Here is a 16,909-nt window from a genome sequence, read left to right as displayed (position 1 = left end):
ATATATTTTTTTAAATGTACTAATTCGTGTGCGAGGAATGCTTCGCTTGGCTGCTCGAACTTACATATTTACACTCGTACACGTTATACTTTGTAATATTATATGTTAGCAAAAAGAAGGATAAATTTTTAATGACGATATTTATTTCTTTGGGTTTGTTAATGTACACGTCGTCAGCAGTGAGATCCTTATCTTTTATTAGGACATCGGCCACAATTCCTTCTCCTCGTATTTTCGTGTGGGTGCTTATTCCCTAAAAAATTAAAAGTTTTTTTTTTTTTTTTAAAAGATTGCACATTTTGGCTTATCCTTTTGTGCAAAATAGATAGGCTCTATTTTAATGTGCGCATTACATTTTCGTAATTTATTATCATATAGTCTTCGTAAGTTCTTTTTTGGACAGGCAGGAACGTGATCTTCGTCTGCAGTTGTGCAAAAAAGTATGCGCCCATGTGTTGGAATGTATCTGTACCCACAAAAAGGGGTGGACCCCATTCGAAAGGACAAAAGGAAGCACGTCACTTTGCGTTTAAGCGAAGAGCGTCTGTGTCCCCATGTCGCCATTTTAAAGTTAAAATTCTAACTTCTATCATTTCCCCCTCCTTCAGCACATGGATAGAAGAATTAACATAAAAGGGAGGTGCTAAGCTGATTTGAAATTTATTTTCATATTTCCCAATATTTTTTATCGTTATGCTTCTTTCGCTTTTCATATAAATCGGGGTTTCATTCATCTTTATCTCGTCTTGTACATCCAAAATTATTTCATCGTTCATACATCGTATAGGCAATGTAAAGGATTTCCCCTGTAATGTAGAACGGAGTTTTTATCGATCGAAATGTTCGCTTGTGCAGTTTTACGGGGTGAAGAAAAAAAAAAAGGGGATGGTCCAATTATGGAGGTGCTTTTTTTTTATGGGCAAACATTACGCAGCCTAGTTCTGCTACACACGCGTTGTGTACCTCTGTCTGAAGCTCTAGATCATATTCGTAGTTTTCACAGGACTGAGGGTAAAATTCCACCTAAAGTGAGAAGAAATGGTTGTATTGTCGAAACGGATTTTTAACGAACCCTTTTAATTGTTACTCGGTAGGTTCATATGCTCGACAGGGTTTCGCTCCTCCCTTCGCTTTTGTAAAAGTCTCATCTTCACAGCATGTAATTCTGAAGACTGCCCTTCAATTCGAAAACATAAAAAAGTCATTGCGCTATGTAAAGTCCCAACCTTGAAGGTAAATAGCATGCCGGGGGCAACCTACAAAAATGAAGTAATAGTGGAGATAATGCGAATACAAACAAGTTGTACAAAAAAAAAAAATTTACATGCTGCACATGGGAATTATTTAAAATGTTTACCTTTTTTTTGACATCCGAAATGTACTTCACTTTGAAGACATGATTTTCCCCTAACTCGAACTTGAGGGTTCTCGCGTTGGCATCGATATTTCTACAGGAATTAATTTTTAAGAAAAATTTTTTTGCAAAAATATTATCATCAGAAATGGACTTACATTTTGCTAACTGCTTTGCGGCACATTTCATGCGCATTCTCCGAATATGCGCAGACATGCAAAATGTTATTGGGCACCCTCGCTGCGCAATTTGTTGCCCTTTCTTTACAACGGCGAAAGATCAAATTACTTTAACGTTACCACCCTTTCGTATTTTTTGAAAGGGGCATAAGAAGTGAAGGTAACGATGTCTGGGGTGATCTGAAAGTAGTTGCAAGAAATGTTATCCTTTAAGATGCCCTTTTTTTTCATGTTCTCATTCTTTTTCCTGATAAATTCTTTTAAAGCCTTTTCTCTATTATGGACAAAGTAGGCGGGCCTCAAAAAAGGGGACCCCCCACTTTCTTCCTCGTCACATTTAGCATTTTTTTCCTTGTTGCCGCATCTCCCAAATTTGTTATCTTTCACCCCGCTGGTGTTGACTTCTTCCATTTCGAAATTGTTTAAAAAGGGAGAAAAAGAGGTGAGCAAATGTCAGACTAGGGAACACTTCGCTTTCTCAATCAGTCTTGCGCTATGCCATTATGCTTCAACATCGCGGTGCATTCTGTGGGAGCATATTATCTCATGTGCACGCGTATTATTTCGCGCGCGTAGGGCATGTGTATAAGCAGGTCCCTTTTTTTGATGCTTTTCATGCAGTTAGACAAGTGTAACGAAATAAAGAATGGAAAAAAATGACAATTCTGAAGATGCATAAAAGGGAAAAAATGCGAATTTTATCTTTGTAGAAGCATTTCACTGCTAATTCCCCCATACGATACGGTAACTGCGCAAGTTCTGAAATTCATTTTTACTTCCTAAATAAATGTTTTAACATTTCTCTCTTTCGCGGTCCGGTCCCTGTTTTTTTTTTTTTCTTGTCCATTTAAGCAGCACGATTTAATTCCTCCTTTCCTTAACATTTTTTTTTTCTTTGCACACTAGAAAAGTATGGCAAATATTTTTCTTCACACGAATAGGACATTTTCATCGAAGGTATGCTGCTCACCACGTCGTACTCAATAACGAGTTTAACAAAATTGAAAATCCGCCAGAATAGTTAAGAAGCAATTACAAAAAAAAGCAAATAGAGCCAACAAAATGAACGACAACCCGTACATACCCGTTATCGAAAAATTAAATAGTGAAAAGAATCCCAATTTTTATATTTGTGGAAATGGATTTATAGCCCCATTAGACATCAAAAATTTGAAAAAAATTTCCAACACGGAAAAAAAAAATCTGCAGAGAGTCTTTAAGATGATGGACAAGGACAATACAGGAAAAATATCCGTTTGTAATTTGCATGACATTTTGCATAAATATAATTACAAGATTTCCAAGGTGATGCCTCTTCCCGCTGCTTCATTTTGCGTTCAAATGAGCTACTCACTCTTTAGGAGTACACCCATTTTAGCCACTTCGCTTCTGCATCCTCATACAAAATGATGTAGCATCCATGGGCGAATGAGAGTTTGTAGTGCTCTTTCTGCGTTGAGCATGCGAACGTTATAACTTTTGCCAATCGGCGTAGTGTAACTCGCCAACTGTGGATTACCCTCAAGAGGAAACGCTAAGCTGTGTTTCTTTGACGAAATTGAGGAGGGAGAAAAAAATAGGCAGACAATAAAGAGCGAATAGGCCGATAAAAAAGAATTCCCCCCTCCCCCCTTCCCTCCGCCAGAGCGAAGTCGAAAGAATGATATGGGAGTTCGATGACAACATGGACAACTGTCTAGACTATGATGAAATTTATTTCCTATACTTGCGGTGTGTAAACGACAAAAAGAAGCAAATACCGAGTGACCTATACAACATAATTCAGTTTTTCATGTTCGACTACGAAATGAATGGGTACATAACTGTGGAGAAAACGCTGCAAATCTTGTATGTGCGTTTTGGTCGAGAAAAGATGGACTTGGAAGTCCAGGAAATTTTTGGAGACAAATATGAAGATGAGTCTGGGGTGGAAAAGCAGATATACCTGAAGGAGTATCTCGATAATGAAAAAAAGCGAATTCGCAAATTCAGGTTATCCTGTCTAAGCGCTTCCGCGCGATTGCAAAAGTGAACGTGTTTGCGTCTTCAACTCTTTGTATGCATGTTTGCATTGTCCATCTGAGCGCATATATAAAAAAAAAAAAATGTGTGTGTACATATATATATGTGTTCATTTTCCCCCTTTTGGGGACTCATTTTTTAACGCAGGACGGAAAATCACAAAAAAGGGGGAAAGACATAATTATATTTGCACTTACGGGCTAAGCACTGCCATCCATTTATACACCCTGGAACGTTCACTTAACATAGTTTTATGTCAGCACGGAATCAATTCGCGGAAGCTATGTTTGCATATTTTTCAAATTTTCATAGTCCACGTACACACCGCTGTTCTTCGAAACGAATGCAGCGGGTGTGCATGTAACAGGGCACTTTTTTTCTTCCTTTTTCGTTAACTTATTGAAATTAACAGTTCTTTTTTTAAACTGTTGCAAATGGAACAAGTAGCCCTCTGTTTATCCTCGTTTTTACATACACCCAGTAAAGCTATCATGTAATCGTCTGCCATACATGCACATATATTTTTATCACCTACATGCAGACACCATTATTCACTTTGTGTGCGCAAATTTGCAAACTGGGCGTTTACTCATTTTTCTCTCCTCAATTTTTAGAAATGCATAGAGTTTACAACATACGTTATTAAGATAAAATGGGACATTTAACTGTGGTCCATTTTTTTTTTTTATGTACTTTTATAACACATACGCAAAAAATACGTAAAGATTTTACTTAACTTGGAACGTAAAATTGGCTACTTCGCAATTTGAAGTGTTCACTTTTTTTTTCGAAAAAATGCAATTATGTAAAATGTTACAAGTTGGCATTCCCCTTAACCATTTTTCTGCATTTTTTTTTTTTTTTGTTACATTTGCTCATTATTTTTCAGTATTTATTTCACTCTCTGCCATTTCGTGTATGTGTTATAAAAATTTCACATACAACATTGACAAACGGCAAAGGTGTAATGTAAATTGGGCTTATATAGTAACACCCAATTTTGCGAGTTGCTCGTTTCCCCCTGGGTTTTGATCCATCATATGAACAGGATATTCATCCGCTCACAGGGCGTTCTTTAAAATTGCTGCCATGGAGACTCAAGTTCGTTAAGCAGGTATATATACGCGCCTGTATATGTGTTATGTTATATACATATCGATCTGCGTTTACTCACCTTTTGCAAGCTTACATCCACACAAGCATCTTATGCACAGAATATTACCCCACTTAACATTTTTTTTTTGCTTTTCCCCCTTTTTTTCCCTTGGTGACGTCTAAATTAAGCAGTAACTTGATGCGGTCGTCGTGGTGAAAACGAGCTTTTTTAGTTTTTTTTAAAGCGACTTTGTGCGTAGGATGGTGATTTTTTTTTCGCCAATTTTTTCTCCTATTTTTTTGCCAATTTTTTTGCCTATTTTTTTTCTTGTTTTTTTTTCCTGCTCTTTTTTCTACTTTTTTTCCTGCTTTATTTCTTTTTTTTTTTCTATTTTTTTTCCTATTTTTTTTCCTGTTTTTTTTCTTCCACCCCTGTTGCTCCAACACCCGTTCACCCTCAAGTTTCACACAAATACGCACATCACTTGCGAACTTTTAAGCACATATTTACATGTGAATGCCCCCGTTGCATGACGACATTGCTCCTCTACATGTGAAGCATCCCCTTTGAAATTTTCGTACTCCTTATGGGAAAGCCCCTCCACGCATTACATAATTGCTCCTCATTGCTCCTCCTGTTAAGCTGCGTAGATAGCTACAAAAATACAACCATAAACATATCCCACTATGCTATAAGCAACAGTGTCATATAAAAGGTACAAATTGCGAAGAACAGAATTTAATTCTCCTCCCCCCCCACTCCAACATTTTAACTAACTTATGTTTTAGGAAAAATGGAAGAACCCCAAAAAAAGAGAGACAAGCAATCTAATGTTGTCATTAGGTTCATTGTGACCGTTTACATTTATTTCTTCATACTGTTGTTAATGATTCTTGCTTTGGTCTTGCAAATAATATGCTTTGTTTTGTTCTTCCCCCTGATTATATGCAACAAAAAGGCGCGCGTAACGATATTTGGCTACTGCTTTAGGATTTCCATGTACTTAAGTAAGTAGAAGATGGGGAGGTTGCTTAAAAGGGACCACTATAATGAGAGTTACAGTGAGAGAATTGTAGAACAGCTCCAAAAAAAAAAAAAAAAACATCCCCATGTGGAAGGAAAAAAAGAAGTGTGAACAGTCAACTTGCTTCCACTGCACCAAAAAAGATAAAGCGCGAATCAACCATGTGTGTGTGTGTAGAGGCACCCACACGATTATACACTTTCACGTGTATTGCCACCCCTCATGCGATGGTAATTTTCCCCCCTATTTCGATACAGTGTGGTGCCCGTTGAACCCATTTTGGAGAATAAAAATAATCAGGAAAGCGAAGAAGGGATATAAGACGTCCAAAACTCTTCTATTTGTAAACCACTTATCTTCTCTAGACCCGTGGGTAGTTAATGCAGCTACGGTGCAATGGAATTTGAAGTACGTTTTTAAGGCCTCGTTATTTCGAATACCCATTGGAGGACAGTCATTATACTTGGCAGGGGATATTCCGATTCATTTTACCAAAGGGAAAGGTGGATGGGAAGTTAAGCCAGGGAGTGTAGTGAAGGTTATGAACACATGTAAAGAGTACCAAGATATGAATATAAGCACAGTTGTGTTTCCGGAAGGAACACGTTCTCTTACTGGACAGTTACAGTTTTTCAAAGCAGGTTTTTTTAAATTCGCAATTGAAAATAATTGTGAAATATTGCCATGTGCATTACATGCTTCTGGGAAATTGTGGAATGTCAGATCAAGACTGTTTGATATAGGAACTGCGTATTTCTCTATTGGAGAGGCTTTTTATCCGACCCCTGGAATGACTGTCGATGAGTTGAAAGAAAAAACCAGAAATGCCATTTTGGAATTGATTAAGGAGTTCCCAGATTATGATCCAGAGGTAATACCCGAAGGGAGGGGAAAAATGCGAAAGTGGTTAACTCGGAACTTGTGCGATTTGTAAGACATATTCACTACCGCCCCTGTTCTGCCACACACTACATATATATATGTTTTCTTGTTTTTTTCACCCCCCTGTAGACGGACAAATTAGCAACCGAAATGACGAAATCGAGAGGACACGGTCTATAGTTGTCGCGACATTACGTTGCGTCATCGCTGCGTTATGTTTTTAAAATTACGCCCCTTTTTTGTCTAATAGTAACTCCAACTGTGATGTACTCTATTTGGCGTAGTTACTCCTTCTATTGCATTTTATTGCTTGGTTACGTTTTTTAGTGCTGCTTTTTTGTAATGTCCGCTTCGATGCCTATCCTTTTTATAGCCACCCTTTTTTATTGCCACCCTTTTTATTGCCACCCTTTTTTATTGCCACCCTTTTTTATTGCCACTCCTTTTTATTGCAACCCCTTTTATTGCAACTCCTTTTTATTGCTACTCCTTTTTGTTGCCACTCCTTTTTATTGCAACTCCTTTTCATCGTTTAATTGTACGATGGGCCGTTGCTGCACTCCATTTTGAGTTGATAAAGGCCCCCATGGAGGGAGGTTCACAAAAAATGGATATTTCCAAACATTGTAATAAATTTCCCCTTATCTATTTTTTTTTTTTTAAATTCCCCCTTCTTATAACGCTTGTGTATAATTTATTGAAAAGAAAAAAAGAATAAAAGAATGGCACGTGCATAATTTCACACCATAAGGGGACATACAGGGTGTACATCCTTTTTTTTTTAGCGGGGAAGAGGTACATCCGAATTGCCTACGCCCCGCTCTCCAATAACCATCTCTTTCAACTTGTGCCTCCTTTAGGTGACAACATGTGGGTAACATTACTCCCAAGGGGTCCTACACAGTTACGTAGTGATTGTGGAAGTGGCGATTGGGCTTTTTTCCTCTCCCTTTCGAATTTTACCCAAATTTTTTATCATATCAATTTGCGATAAATTTGCAATTTTTTAAAAGTAGCCTGACTCCACATTGAAGAGCAGTGCATGCGTTGCTTAGCAAAAATGGAAGAGGAACGAAAAGGTGTAAAAATTGAAAAAAAAAAAAAAAAAAACACGTTTTGCATACATAAAACAATGTATATATATCGCCATACGAAACATTTCGGGGATGAATAAAAAAAGTACCAAGTGAGAGCCGAGCAGAAAATATACCTAATAAGTTCCTTCAGAGATAACTCTTTTTAGAAAAAAAGAAGGCCGTAAAAATGCTTCAAACGGAGCGATGAGAAAAACTGAATTGCATGAACAATGGAGTGCCCAGAATGATGAAGGCAAAAGGCAGAGTAACACACTCTACATATATGCAGTGCACGTGTAGGTACGGCTGCTTCGTGCCCTTTTTATAAATAGATGTCAAAATTGGCCTATAACAAACCAAAAGGAGTAACATTCTCCTTGGAAAAAATACACCTGAGAAGTGAATCACCTGAACCAACTTAACAAATCAAAGCATGAGAAAAAACCATGTCGCCGGAGCTGTTCAATGAAGTTGACATCATCGAGAAGCATTACAACTTTAGGAAGCCAGAAGGAGGAATCACACTAGACGAGAATGAAGAGAACAAACTTATCCAATTAATGACAATATGCAAAAACAAAATCGAGGGAGGAGTAGAAGAGCGTGAAGCTAAGCTGAATAACTACATAAAGGCGCTGAAAATTCTCATCTTTTATATCCCACATAACGATTCGATTAAAAAAAAGATAACGGAAAGGAAAACATACCAGAATTTATTTTTAGGAAGGCAAAATAATGCTGACGATGTGAATAGCTTAAGCGGAAATCGAAGTAGTGACCTGGAAAGTGAGAAAACAATTGGGAATCTCTCCCCATACGCAGACGTGGACAAATACGAATTAATATTTTTAATTAATTTAGTAACCCACAATGAAAACAGCTCGGAAATATTTGCATTTCTGTACCCCTTTTATTTTTATCATATTATCATGAATGAGCTTAATAAGGATTACATTTTTATGCTTCTGAACAATTTTATAATAAACGACAGAACGTATGAGCAGCTTTGCACAGTGCAAGATTTTTCCTTTGTTCTTTTTTTGTCCCTTTGGGATTTTTAAAAAATTAAAAAGAAGGCAACTGTCTGTAACTACTTTTATATATTTATTGAGAATTCCTTGAAAAATGAAAATAAATTATTTTTACACATTCTGCAAAATATGAAATTGTTATATGTTGATTTTTTACGCGCACATGGAAAAAATGAACGAAAATGTGTTTTTTTTCAAGAAAAATATTGTACTGAGCAAGTGGAAAATTGCTCACCGGGGGAATAACAAAAATTATTTATTCAAATACATCGCATTGATGTTTAAACTCATTTACGAAGTAGTGTACAACATCCTTGATGAAAAAAACTTGGAATCAGAACAAATTTGCAAATACCAAAATGTATACAAAAACACCGTTGAGCACATAAAGGAAAGTCTAACGTACATAAATGACGTAAACTATTTTGACAACTTCCAAGATGCGCACATCGAATTGTATCACAAAAATGTTCTATTCATGGATATGTTCGTATATCATAAAAAAAAATTCAGTTTAGAAATTTTCAAGCTAATTTCTTTCCCACCTTTTTCGGTGACCGTTATGAAGAACTGGACTACCTCTCTTGTCCAGAAAAAAAAAACTTTGTTGACATTATTTTTACCTACTTAAAAACGATTTTGCGAGTGCGAAGTGACCATTTATCGAAAAAGGAGGAAATGCTTTATCATAAATTTGTTTTAAACAGATACATCCTTAGCTTCGTGGCTAACTTTTCCTCAAATCCAGCAGTGTCGAATTATATCAAACAGATTAACGGTACGTTGGAAGAGTCCAAGGGGTGTGTGAATGTGTGAGGGAGAGGGGAGGACTACCCACGCGTGGGTTTACCCAACATAAGAAGTGGGAAAACCGTTCAAATGGGCGTAAATTGTATCGTCGGTGTTCTTTTATTTTTCCTATTTTTTTTCTTCTCTGCAGGCCTCGACGTTTTGAGAAAATTCATGTACATTGACGATAGGGACACTTGTCTAGCAGAATATTCCATTTTGGTATGCCAACGAAAAATTGCGCACATGGAGAGGGAGTACAATTAAATGTGCATTTCGCTCATCGTACGTACAATTTCATGCACGTGTGTGCGCTACATGAGCGTCTTGATTCACACCACGCCACTTTCTCCTTTTTTACCCATCAGGCCATTAAACACATTAAGGAAAATGAAAACTTGGACGATTTATAATTAAAGGTCCTACTCATATGGAAGAATATTTTTTCCTCATTTTTTTTTGTAAGCTTTTGAATATGCTTTTTTTCTTGTGCATTTTACTCAAAATGGGTTTCGCACCCTCCTCCCTTTTTTCCTATTTGGAGGTAACTCTTCCGTATAAGGAGGATCCCTCCCTATCCGTTTCCTTTTAATTTGAAGCACACGAGTAGTTTTTACGTTTCCGCAAAATGTGCATCTATTCGTTCGTTCTTTTGGAAAAAAGAAAAGGAGAAACTGTTCGAAGGCACAGACATGAGGGGGTAGATTGATTGCTCTTGAACACCTTCGAACAATTTCTCCTTTTCTTTTTTCTCTCTTTTTGTGTTTGTCTTTCCTCGAAGTCCAGTTAGGACAAATTTGCTAAAAATACAATAAGTCGTAATTCAAGAAGGTTGGGAGTAACCATTAGGTTCAGAAGAGAAGGGAAAAAACACAAAATGTGCGCTGTTCCTACAGCGTTACTTTTTCCTGTGCTATGTTTTATGTTCTGCCTGAAGCAACACACACAACAAAGCACGGAAGTAAAAAGTAAAGGGTGAGACGAATTTTGGTCATACTGTCACCATCGGTAGGGTCGTTTAAAACTCCATAGCGAAGTTTTTCTTTTATAAATGCGTTCGAGACTTCATAAAGTTTGCTCTTAAAAATGGAGAAAAGGGGAGTGCGCGCACAAGCACAAGCACATGAATATATGTGTGTACACACGCACAAAACGAATATACCGCCGTCTGCTTCGTTAAAAAAATGAAATGCGAACGGCGAATTTTATCATCTAATGCAAACGTACGTTATCTCGTTGTGAAGGAATGTATATACAAATATACTTGTGGTACTTACAAACAAGCGGGGCAAAGGAGCCCATGCATGCGTGTGTGCGCGTGGGCACCACCGGGGAGGCGGTAAAACGTGTGTCCACGCTTAAACGTGAAAAGGATGGCAAAAAAATGACAAAAAAAGGACTAAAAAAAGACAAAAAAAAATGACGAAAAAATGACGAAAAAAAGGAAAAGACTTCACAATATTGATAAAATGGCATTAATAAGAACCCCGCGGAATCACAAAAAATGAGCAACGATGGCAAAATTAATAATGATTCAAATTGGGAAAGGTGGACTTGAAAAGATAAACAGAAGCGACGCGATGTACCTATGTGGAATGTGCGATGAGCGGGAATGCACTCTGGGCCGGGGTTCTCATGGAGGGCCAGTAAACCTTGCGAATGGGTGTGCTAACTTGACCCGCCTCATCGCAATATGTGCATACAGTGTGCATACCGTGGGCATACCATGCGCATACCATGTGCATAGCGTGTGCATACCGTGTCCATACCGTGTGCATACCGTGTCCATAGCGCGTGCTTAGGAGTCTGACTGAACCTAATTGCGCTTGCTGCTGTTTCCACACTTAAGCTAACCATATGGAATACCATTGAGGGGATTACACAAAATTCACCGGGGCGAAAACCAACTAGACGTTCTTAATTAAGTAATTTATTAACTCCTCCTGCTGCATAAAACTGTAGTCCTCATTTTTCGAATTAAAAATTTTATAATTAACGTCATTTAACTTTATTGGGTTGTGGGCATCGAAAGAGACGTCGCTGCCACTTGATTTGATCGAAATGATAAACCTTATCTTGTGCGGCTTAAAATTTTTTATCTTTTTTTTCGTGTTTGCATTATTGATGGAAAAGTAAATATACGAAGGGATGTTCTTGTGTAACAATTGTTTGGACAAATCATAGGCTATCAGCAGGTTAGACATTTTATGCACCTGAATAACCACCTTGGGGGAGGAGTAACTAAATGGGCCATTGTTAACTGCAGATTGGATTAAATTTGTTGAACAGGAGAAAACATTTTGATGATTGGGGGATGGTAAAATATTTTTAAAAATCTGCGTCCTCTCCGATGTTGCAGAGGACTGAACATTTAGTGCCGGTTTCTCATTAGACTCTGTCACTTTTAAGAATATTTTCTCTACATAAATTTCGACTCCATAGGCTTTCATGTTTAGCAGCTTCGAATCGGTGCCACCACCGCCCGTGTCGTAGTCGACTCCGTAGCAGGTATCGCTGTCGTGACAAATTCCCAAGTCGTTGCCAACGCGGCTACCCGTGTCATTGATTATGCCCACGCTGGTACCCATACCGCCAGGCAAGACTGTACCAGCCCCAGTGCCCCAGCTCTTCATATGCTGAATGACCCGATCGAATTTCCCTCCGCACGCTATGATATCCCTGTTCTTCCCCTCGGCGATTACATAAAATATAATTTCATTTGAAAACACGCTTTCTTCGTAATTCAGGAATAAATCAAAGCAGGTATTTTCCATGACGGTGCTTGTCCCGATAAAACTATTGATCTTTTTCACCTTGTCTATGAGCAAAAGGGTTTTCACCTTGCTGATCGCGCTTGGATTCGTTTTTTCGTTCGGTACGATGTGGGCTCTTTTAAGGGACGAGTCGTTGGCACCGGAACTGGGGCTCCCACTAGCAATACTGGGAGAAGCGACATTACCACTAGTATTCGCACTGACGATGGCCCCCCCTGTGGCGATATCACTAGTGCCATAACTTGTGTTCGTCTTATCCCCATGCACGGCGGAAGAGTTTTTATAATGAGGAAGAAGGACACCCTTTTTGCTCAAATCATCAGATATGAACTTGCTCAAAGAGTTTAAATATTCGTCCACTTTTCCATTTTCGCATTTGAACTGAAATAGGGAATAAACAAAGTCGCACACCTTTGAGAGATTATTGCTGCTAATTTTGAACTTTTGTAGCAGGGATGTAATGTTCACTTTATTTCCTAGGAGGGGCGAATTTTTCTTTAAATGAATACTCATTTCTTCACTCAGATCTGGAGGAATGTCTAAACATTCATGCAGTATCAGAGGGAGCAGGTCAATGTAGGACCATAAAAATATCAACTTGTTAAGGTACGAAATGTGGTTGTACAAGGTGCTGACAGATACCAGAATGTCCGCGTTGGAGAAGATGGAGAGATAATTTAATTCTTCCTGTCCGTACACATTCTTCGAACTAATTAAAATGCAATAGAATATTTTTTCAGCTTCTTCAGGGTAAACTGCAGCAGGGGGATCCTTTTTCGGTGGCTTGCTTCGAACGGTGGGATATTTATAGGTACACCCACTAGTGTAAAACTTGAGGAAAAAATTGGATTCATTATACCTATTGTAGCATTCGATATTTTCATAGATGTACTCAGAGAAGGCGAAAAAAAAGGAGGGCCTCAATGTGATGCTGTTGCCATAAATGTCTAGTAGGTACACTAAATTGTCGAGGTAGTTATTCCTATTGGTGTTAATAAAAATGTTAGACATTTTGAGGTCCTTTTTCTTGCTGATATTGTGTGAACTGCTACTCTCATCCACATGACAGTGTTCCAAATTGGTATAATATTTATTTCGCAAAATCATTGGAGTGATTAAAAAAATGGCTCCCCTTTTTCTCAAAGAAGTTATAATCTTTTTCTTAATACATTTCTTCATATCCGATTCGTCCGTAAACATTTTTGCGCCTTGAAAGGATCCCATGTCTTCCTTTTTGATGAGACTTTCTTCCTTGCTATTGTCAACCCTGTCAAAGAGGGTACTAATTATGGTGTGTACTTCCTCACAGTTCCTTTTGTTCTCCACTAAATTATAAATTTCGGTGAAGTCCTTTTCGAAGGAGAATAAAAAATTTTCATGAAGCAGGGAATACGCACAAGATCTTTCCTGAGGGTTTATGGCTAACAATTTGGATAAAAAGTGGAAAATTTTCTGATCTGATTTTATATAATCCGGGTATATTCCTTTTAATAAATTAGATAACACTATGGACCTCTCCATGAGAGTAGAAAAAGGCTCGTGAAACATTTCGAAAAACACCACACCTAGGGAAAAAATATCCGCTTTTTGATCAAAATGTTCGCCATTTAACTGTTCAGGTGATATGTAATTTACTGTTCCTGCGGAAGGGTTAATATTATTACTATTGTTGTCAATTCGGGTGGTTAATCCGAAGTCTCCTATTTTGGCTGTCAAGATATTGTCACTAATTTGAAGGAAAATGTTGGACGGCTTAATATCTCTGTGCATAATTTTCATATCATGTATGTAGTGTAACCCTTTTAAAATTTGCTTTATCAACTCCCATAGGAGTTTCTCATTTTTATATATAAACCCACAGTCTATGGCCTCCCTCAGCGTTTTCCCTGGACAATACTCCATCAGTATGTACAGATATTTCTCATTAATGTCTATCCCCTTTTTCTCCTTATAGTAGTGCCGCATGTTTACTATTTCTTCCATATAGTGTGTATAATTTTTTTTCTTTTTACTGACATGTTCGTAATTATTTTCCACTTCATCGTGCAGGTAGTAGTCGATGTTATTTTCCACCCAGGCATCGTAGTACCTTACAATATTTTCATGTTGCAACTTCGCAATCATTATCGCTTCCTCCATTATGTACCGGTTGTTTTCATTCATTAGGTCACTACTGGAGTGTTGGTAAGAGCACGCCCCTTTTTTGCTGCTGCACAAAGTTATTTTCTTCAAAGCATAGGTAATATTAAATCGCTTGTTTTTTACCTTCATTACGTATCCGAATCCACCACACCCTAAAACACGTTCTTCTACAAAATCTCGATAATACCTCGAATATTTATTAATTAATTCTTTGCATATTTCGTTACCCTTATCTGACAAAATAATGGTTAGGGGGATATTTTCATTCATAATTTTCATGAATTTTTTTTTTTTTTCGTTTTCTCTTACGTATTTTCCTCTCCTACTTCCCATCATAAGAGAATTACCGCCTTTCCCTTTTTTGTTCATATAATCATTTCGAAGAAAATGGCTAATTTCTTCCAAATCTTTGATTGAAAATCCCGTGCCTTCATCCTTGTGACTGCTCTCTTCCTTCCCCGTCTTAATCGCGTCTTCTGCGTCCACGTCTGCTGCTTCGCCTACGGGTTGGTACCCTTCATTGGAGGAGAAGTCTTCTAGCTCTTCCTCCTTATCATCAGGGCAACTTTTTTTCACTTCCTCGTTTAGGATAGCGTCTCCCTTCTTCTTTTCCTTCCCTACCTCCCTGGCGCTCTCCGCATCCATTTCCACATCGGAAGACGAACCATCCTCGACGTTTCCTGCGGCCTTCTTAGAAACCTCCTTCTTTGGATGCTTCACTTGGGACGACTTATGCGACTGTTTATCATCCGAATCGTCATTTTCCTTGTTTGAAAAAATGATGTTCTGGTCGAAGGCGTACGAAATGGGAGCTCTCCTTAACTGTTCTATGTCTTCATTTTTGGGCAAAAACAAGTTATCCTTCTGTTCGTACCAATTCATATGCTCTTCGAACTTCTCCTCCGTGGAAAACTTCTTACTCTCTCCAATCTCTCCACTACTGATAATATTTAGATCTTTGGATTCCTCCTCCCTTAAAGATTTATCGACATTCTTCCCATCTTGCCAGCATCGACACGTCATGGAACTCTTATCATTGATCCCATTGTATAAATACAAAATGCTATCCTTAAAGGGGAGTCCTTCTCGTGTAATATGGTCCAGCAGAAGCGTAATTCTGTAGTGATAGCATTTATGGATCTTTGAGTTATCTATGCTATAACTTAATTGCTTCTTGTTAAAATCGACTGTGATGTGAATATCCGCGTATCTCAGTTCGTGTTTGTTTGGCGTCCAATTTATTTTGTCTACCTCCAAATGTGCATTTAGTTTTGTCAAATCATTCTGCGTGTTAGTGCTTTCCTCCAAGAACTGAATGCTATTGGATTCTTCATCGCCCATGACCTTTTTCAGCAATCTGGAGGAAGAAGTGGGGAAAAAAAAAAAAAAAACAGGTAGAGTGATGAAGAGTGAGACATACACATGCATACAACGGATGCGCGAAAGAGAGGCATTGCACCATCAGCCGCTACCATAAGGAGCGCTCATATATTTCCTTTTAGCAGTACCCCTCTTGGATGATGTCTATTTCGATGTTCTTGTTCAGGGTTAAGGTGCAAATGTCGTGGAAGATATTTTCGGCAGAAATGAGATCCTTTTCTTCCCTCGCAGTTTTTTTCTCTTCCATGTTTTCGCTCTGCTTACACCCTTCACTGTGCGAAGCGCAGAAATGCGAATGCGAGTGTACAGGAAAAGCACATATGCACACACATACACAGGAAGTGTGTTACACGTTGAATGCCACTGCAGGAAAGGTGCCCCAACTTGGTCCTAATTGCTATCTTTCTTGGGAAAAGTCTCCCCTCGTTGGTTTTCAAGTTACTTTCTTGTATTTTGCGATACTTTGCAATATAATGTGTTACGTTGGGTTATTTTTTTTTTTTTTTTTTTTCTACCTCCCCTCTGGGAATATCATTTTTCTGACATTCGAACCATTAACGAGGACACATTTTCGCAGATCATTTTCCAAAGACGTATTTTTCCTGGATTAATTTTATATTTTGTTCTTTTACTTCCGTTTTTAAGGGCATATATATTTTGTTACTTCCCCCCTTTTTGTAGTTCTGCTCACCGTGCAGTCGACTTGTTCGTTTAGCAGTTGGTACATGTGCAATTCCGAAATTTTCCGTTTCAAGTTACAAGTTGCAGCTTCTAGCTTTGTCCTTTCTATGTTGCTTTCTATACTTTGTTCCTACTATGTCCCTACTTTTTCCTATTCTGTGCTTTCTTCGTTTCGATTCCTAATTTTCTCACCTCTGCTTTTCCAGTGGGACGAAAATGGGCTTCCCCAATATGTTCGACGTTCCACTTCCAGAAAAGGAAAAGGAAAAACCTGAAATTTGCATGCACGTATATGTCTCCTTACACGCAGGGCAACTGAACCTTTCACAATATTTGCTCACTCCCCTTGGCAAGTTCTGGAAATTTTTTGTTTTAAAAACTTGCACAATTTTCACTTTTCAATTCTTTCCCCTTTCTTTTCAAACTAATTTGTCAAACTATTTTTATCAACAGGGATATGATGTATGTACAAGAAAAAA

At 38.1% G+C, this 16,909-nt stretch overlaps 4 protein-coding genes across 4 annotated transcripts; 3 read left to right on the top strand and 1 right to left on the bottom strand.

Annotated features, from left to right (window-relative positions):
- Positions 1–2,483: 2,483 nt before the first annotated feature.
- PCYB_127090 (hypothetical protein) lies at positions 2,484–3,565 on the top strand (the record flags this gene model as incomplete). Its single annotated transcript, XM_004224043.1, has 2 exons — positions 2,484–2,838; positions 3,179–3,565. Exons 1-2 carry the CDS (start codon positions 2,596–2,598, stop codon positions 3,563–3,565), a joined length of 630 nt encoding a protein of 209 aa, XP_004224091.1. The 5' UTR covers positions 2,484–2,595.
- A 1,879-nt stretch (positions 3,566–5,444) lies between these two features.
- Positions 5,445–6,737, top strand: PCYB_127080 (acyltransferase; the record flags this gene model as incomplete). Its single annotated transcript, XM_004224042.1, has 3 exons — positions 5,445–5,658; positions 5,933–6,546; positions 6,687–6,737. 3 exons carry the CDS (start codon positions 5,445–5,447, stop codon positions 6,735–6,737), a joined length of 879 nt encoding a protein of 292 aa, XP_004224090.1.
- A 1,342-nt stretch (positions 6,738–8,079) lies between these two features.
- On the top strand, positions 8,080–9,866 carry PCYB_127070 (hypothetical protein; the record flags this gene model as incomplete). The annotated part of the gene is made up of 6 exons (XM_004224041.1): positions 8,080–8,419; positions 8,456–8,694; positions 8,837–9,176; positions 9,233–9,442; positions 9,605–9,675; positions 9,822–9,866. Exons 3-6 carry the CDS (start codon positions 8,837–8,839, stop codon positions 9,864–9,866), a joined length of 666 nt encoding a protein of 221 aa, XP_004224089.1. The 5' UTR covers positions 8,080–8,419; positions 8,456–8,694.
- A 1,494-nt stretch (positions 9,867–11,360) lies between these two features.
- On the bottom strand, positions 11,361–15,996 carry PCYB_127060 (serine/threonine protein kinase; the record flags this gene model as incomplete). Its single annotated transcript, XM_004224040.1, has 2 exons — positions 11,361–15,726; positions 15,878–15,996. 2 exons carry the CDS (start codon positions 15,994–15,996, stop codon positions 11,361–11,363), a joined length of 4,485 nt encoding a protein of 1,494 aa, XP_004224088.1.
- Between the last annotated feature and the right edge of the window lie 913 nt (positions 15,997–16,909).

Source organism: Plasmodium cynomolgi, chromosome 12, assembly GCF_000321355.1.
Source record: "Plasmodium cynomolgi strain B DNA, chromosome 12, whole genome shotgun sequence".
Classification (NCBI taxonomy): Eukaryota; Apicomplexa; class Aconoidasida; order Haemosporida; family Plasmodiidae; genus Plasmodium; species Plasmodium cynomolgi.
The sequence above is the reverse complement of the archived record's forward strand: the minus strand, read 5'-3'. Positions and strand labels throughout refer to the sequence as shown.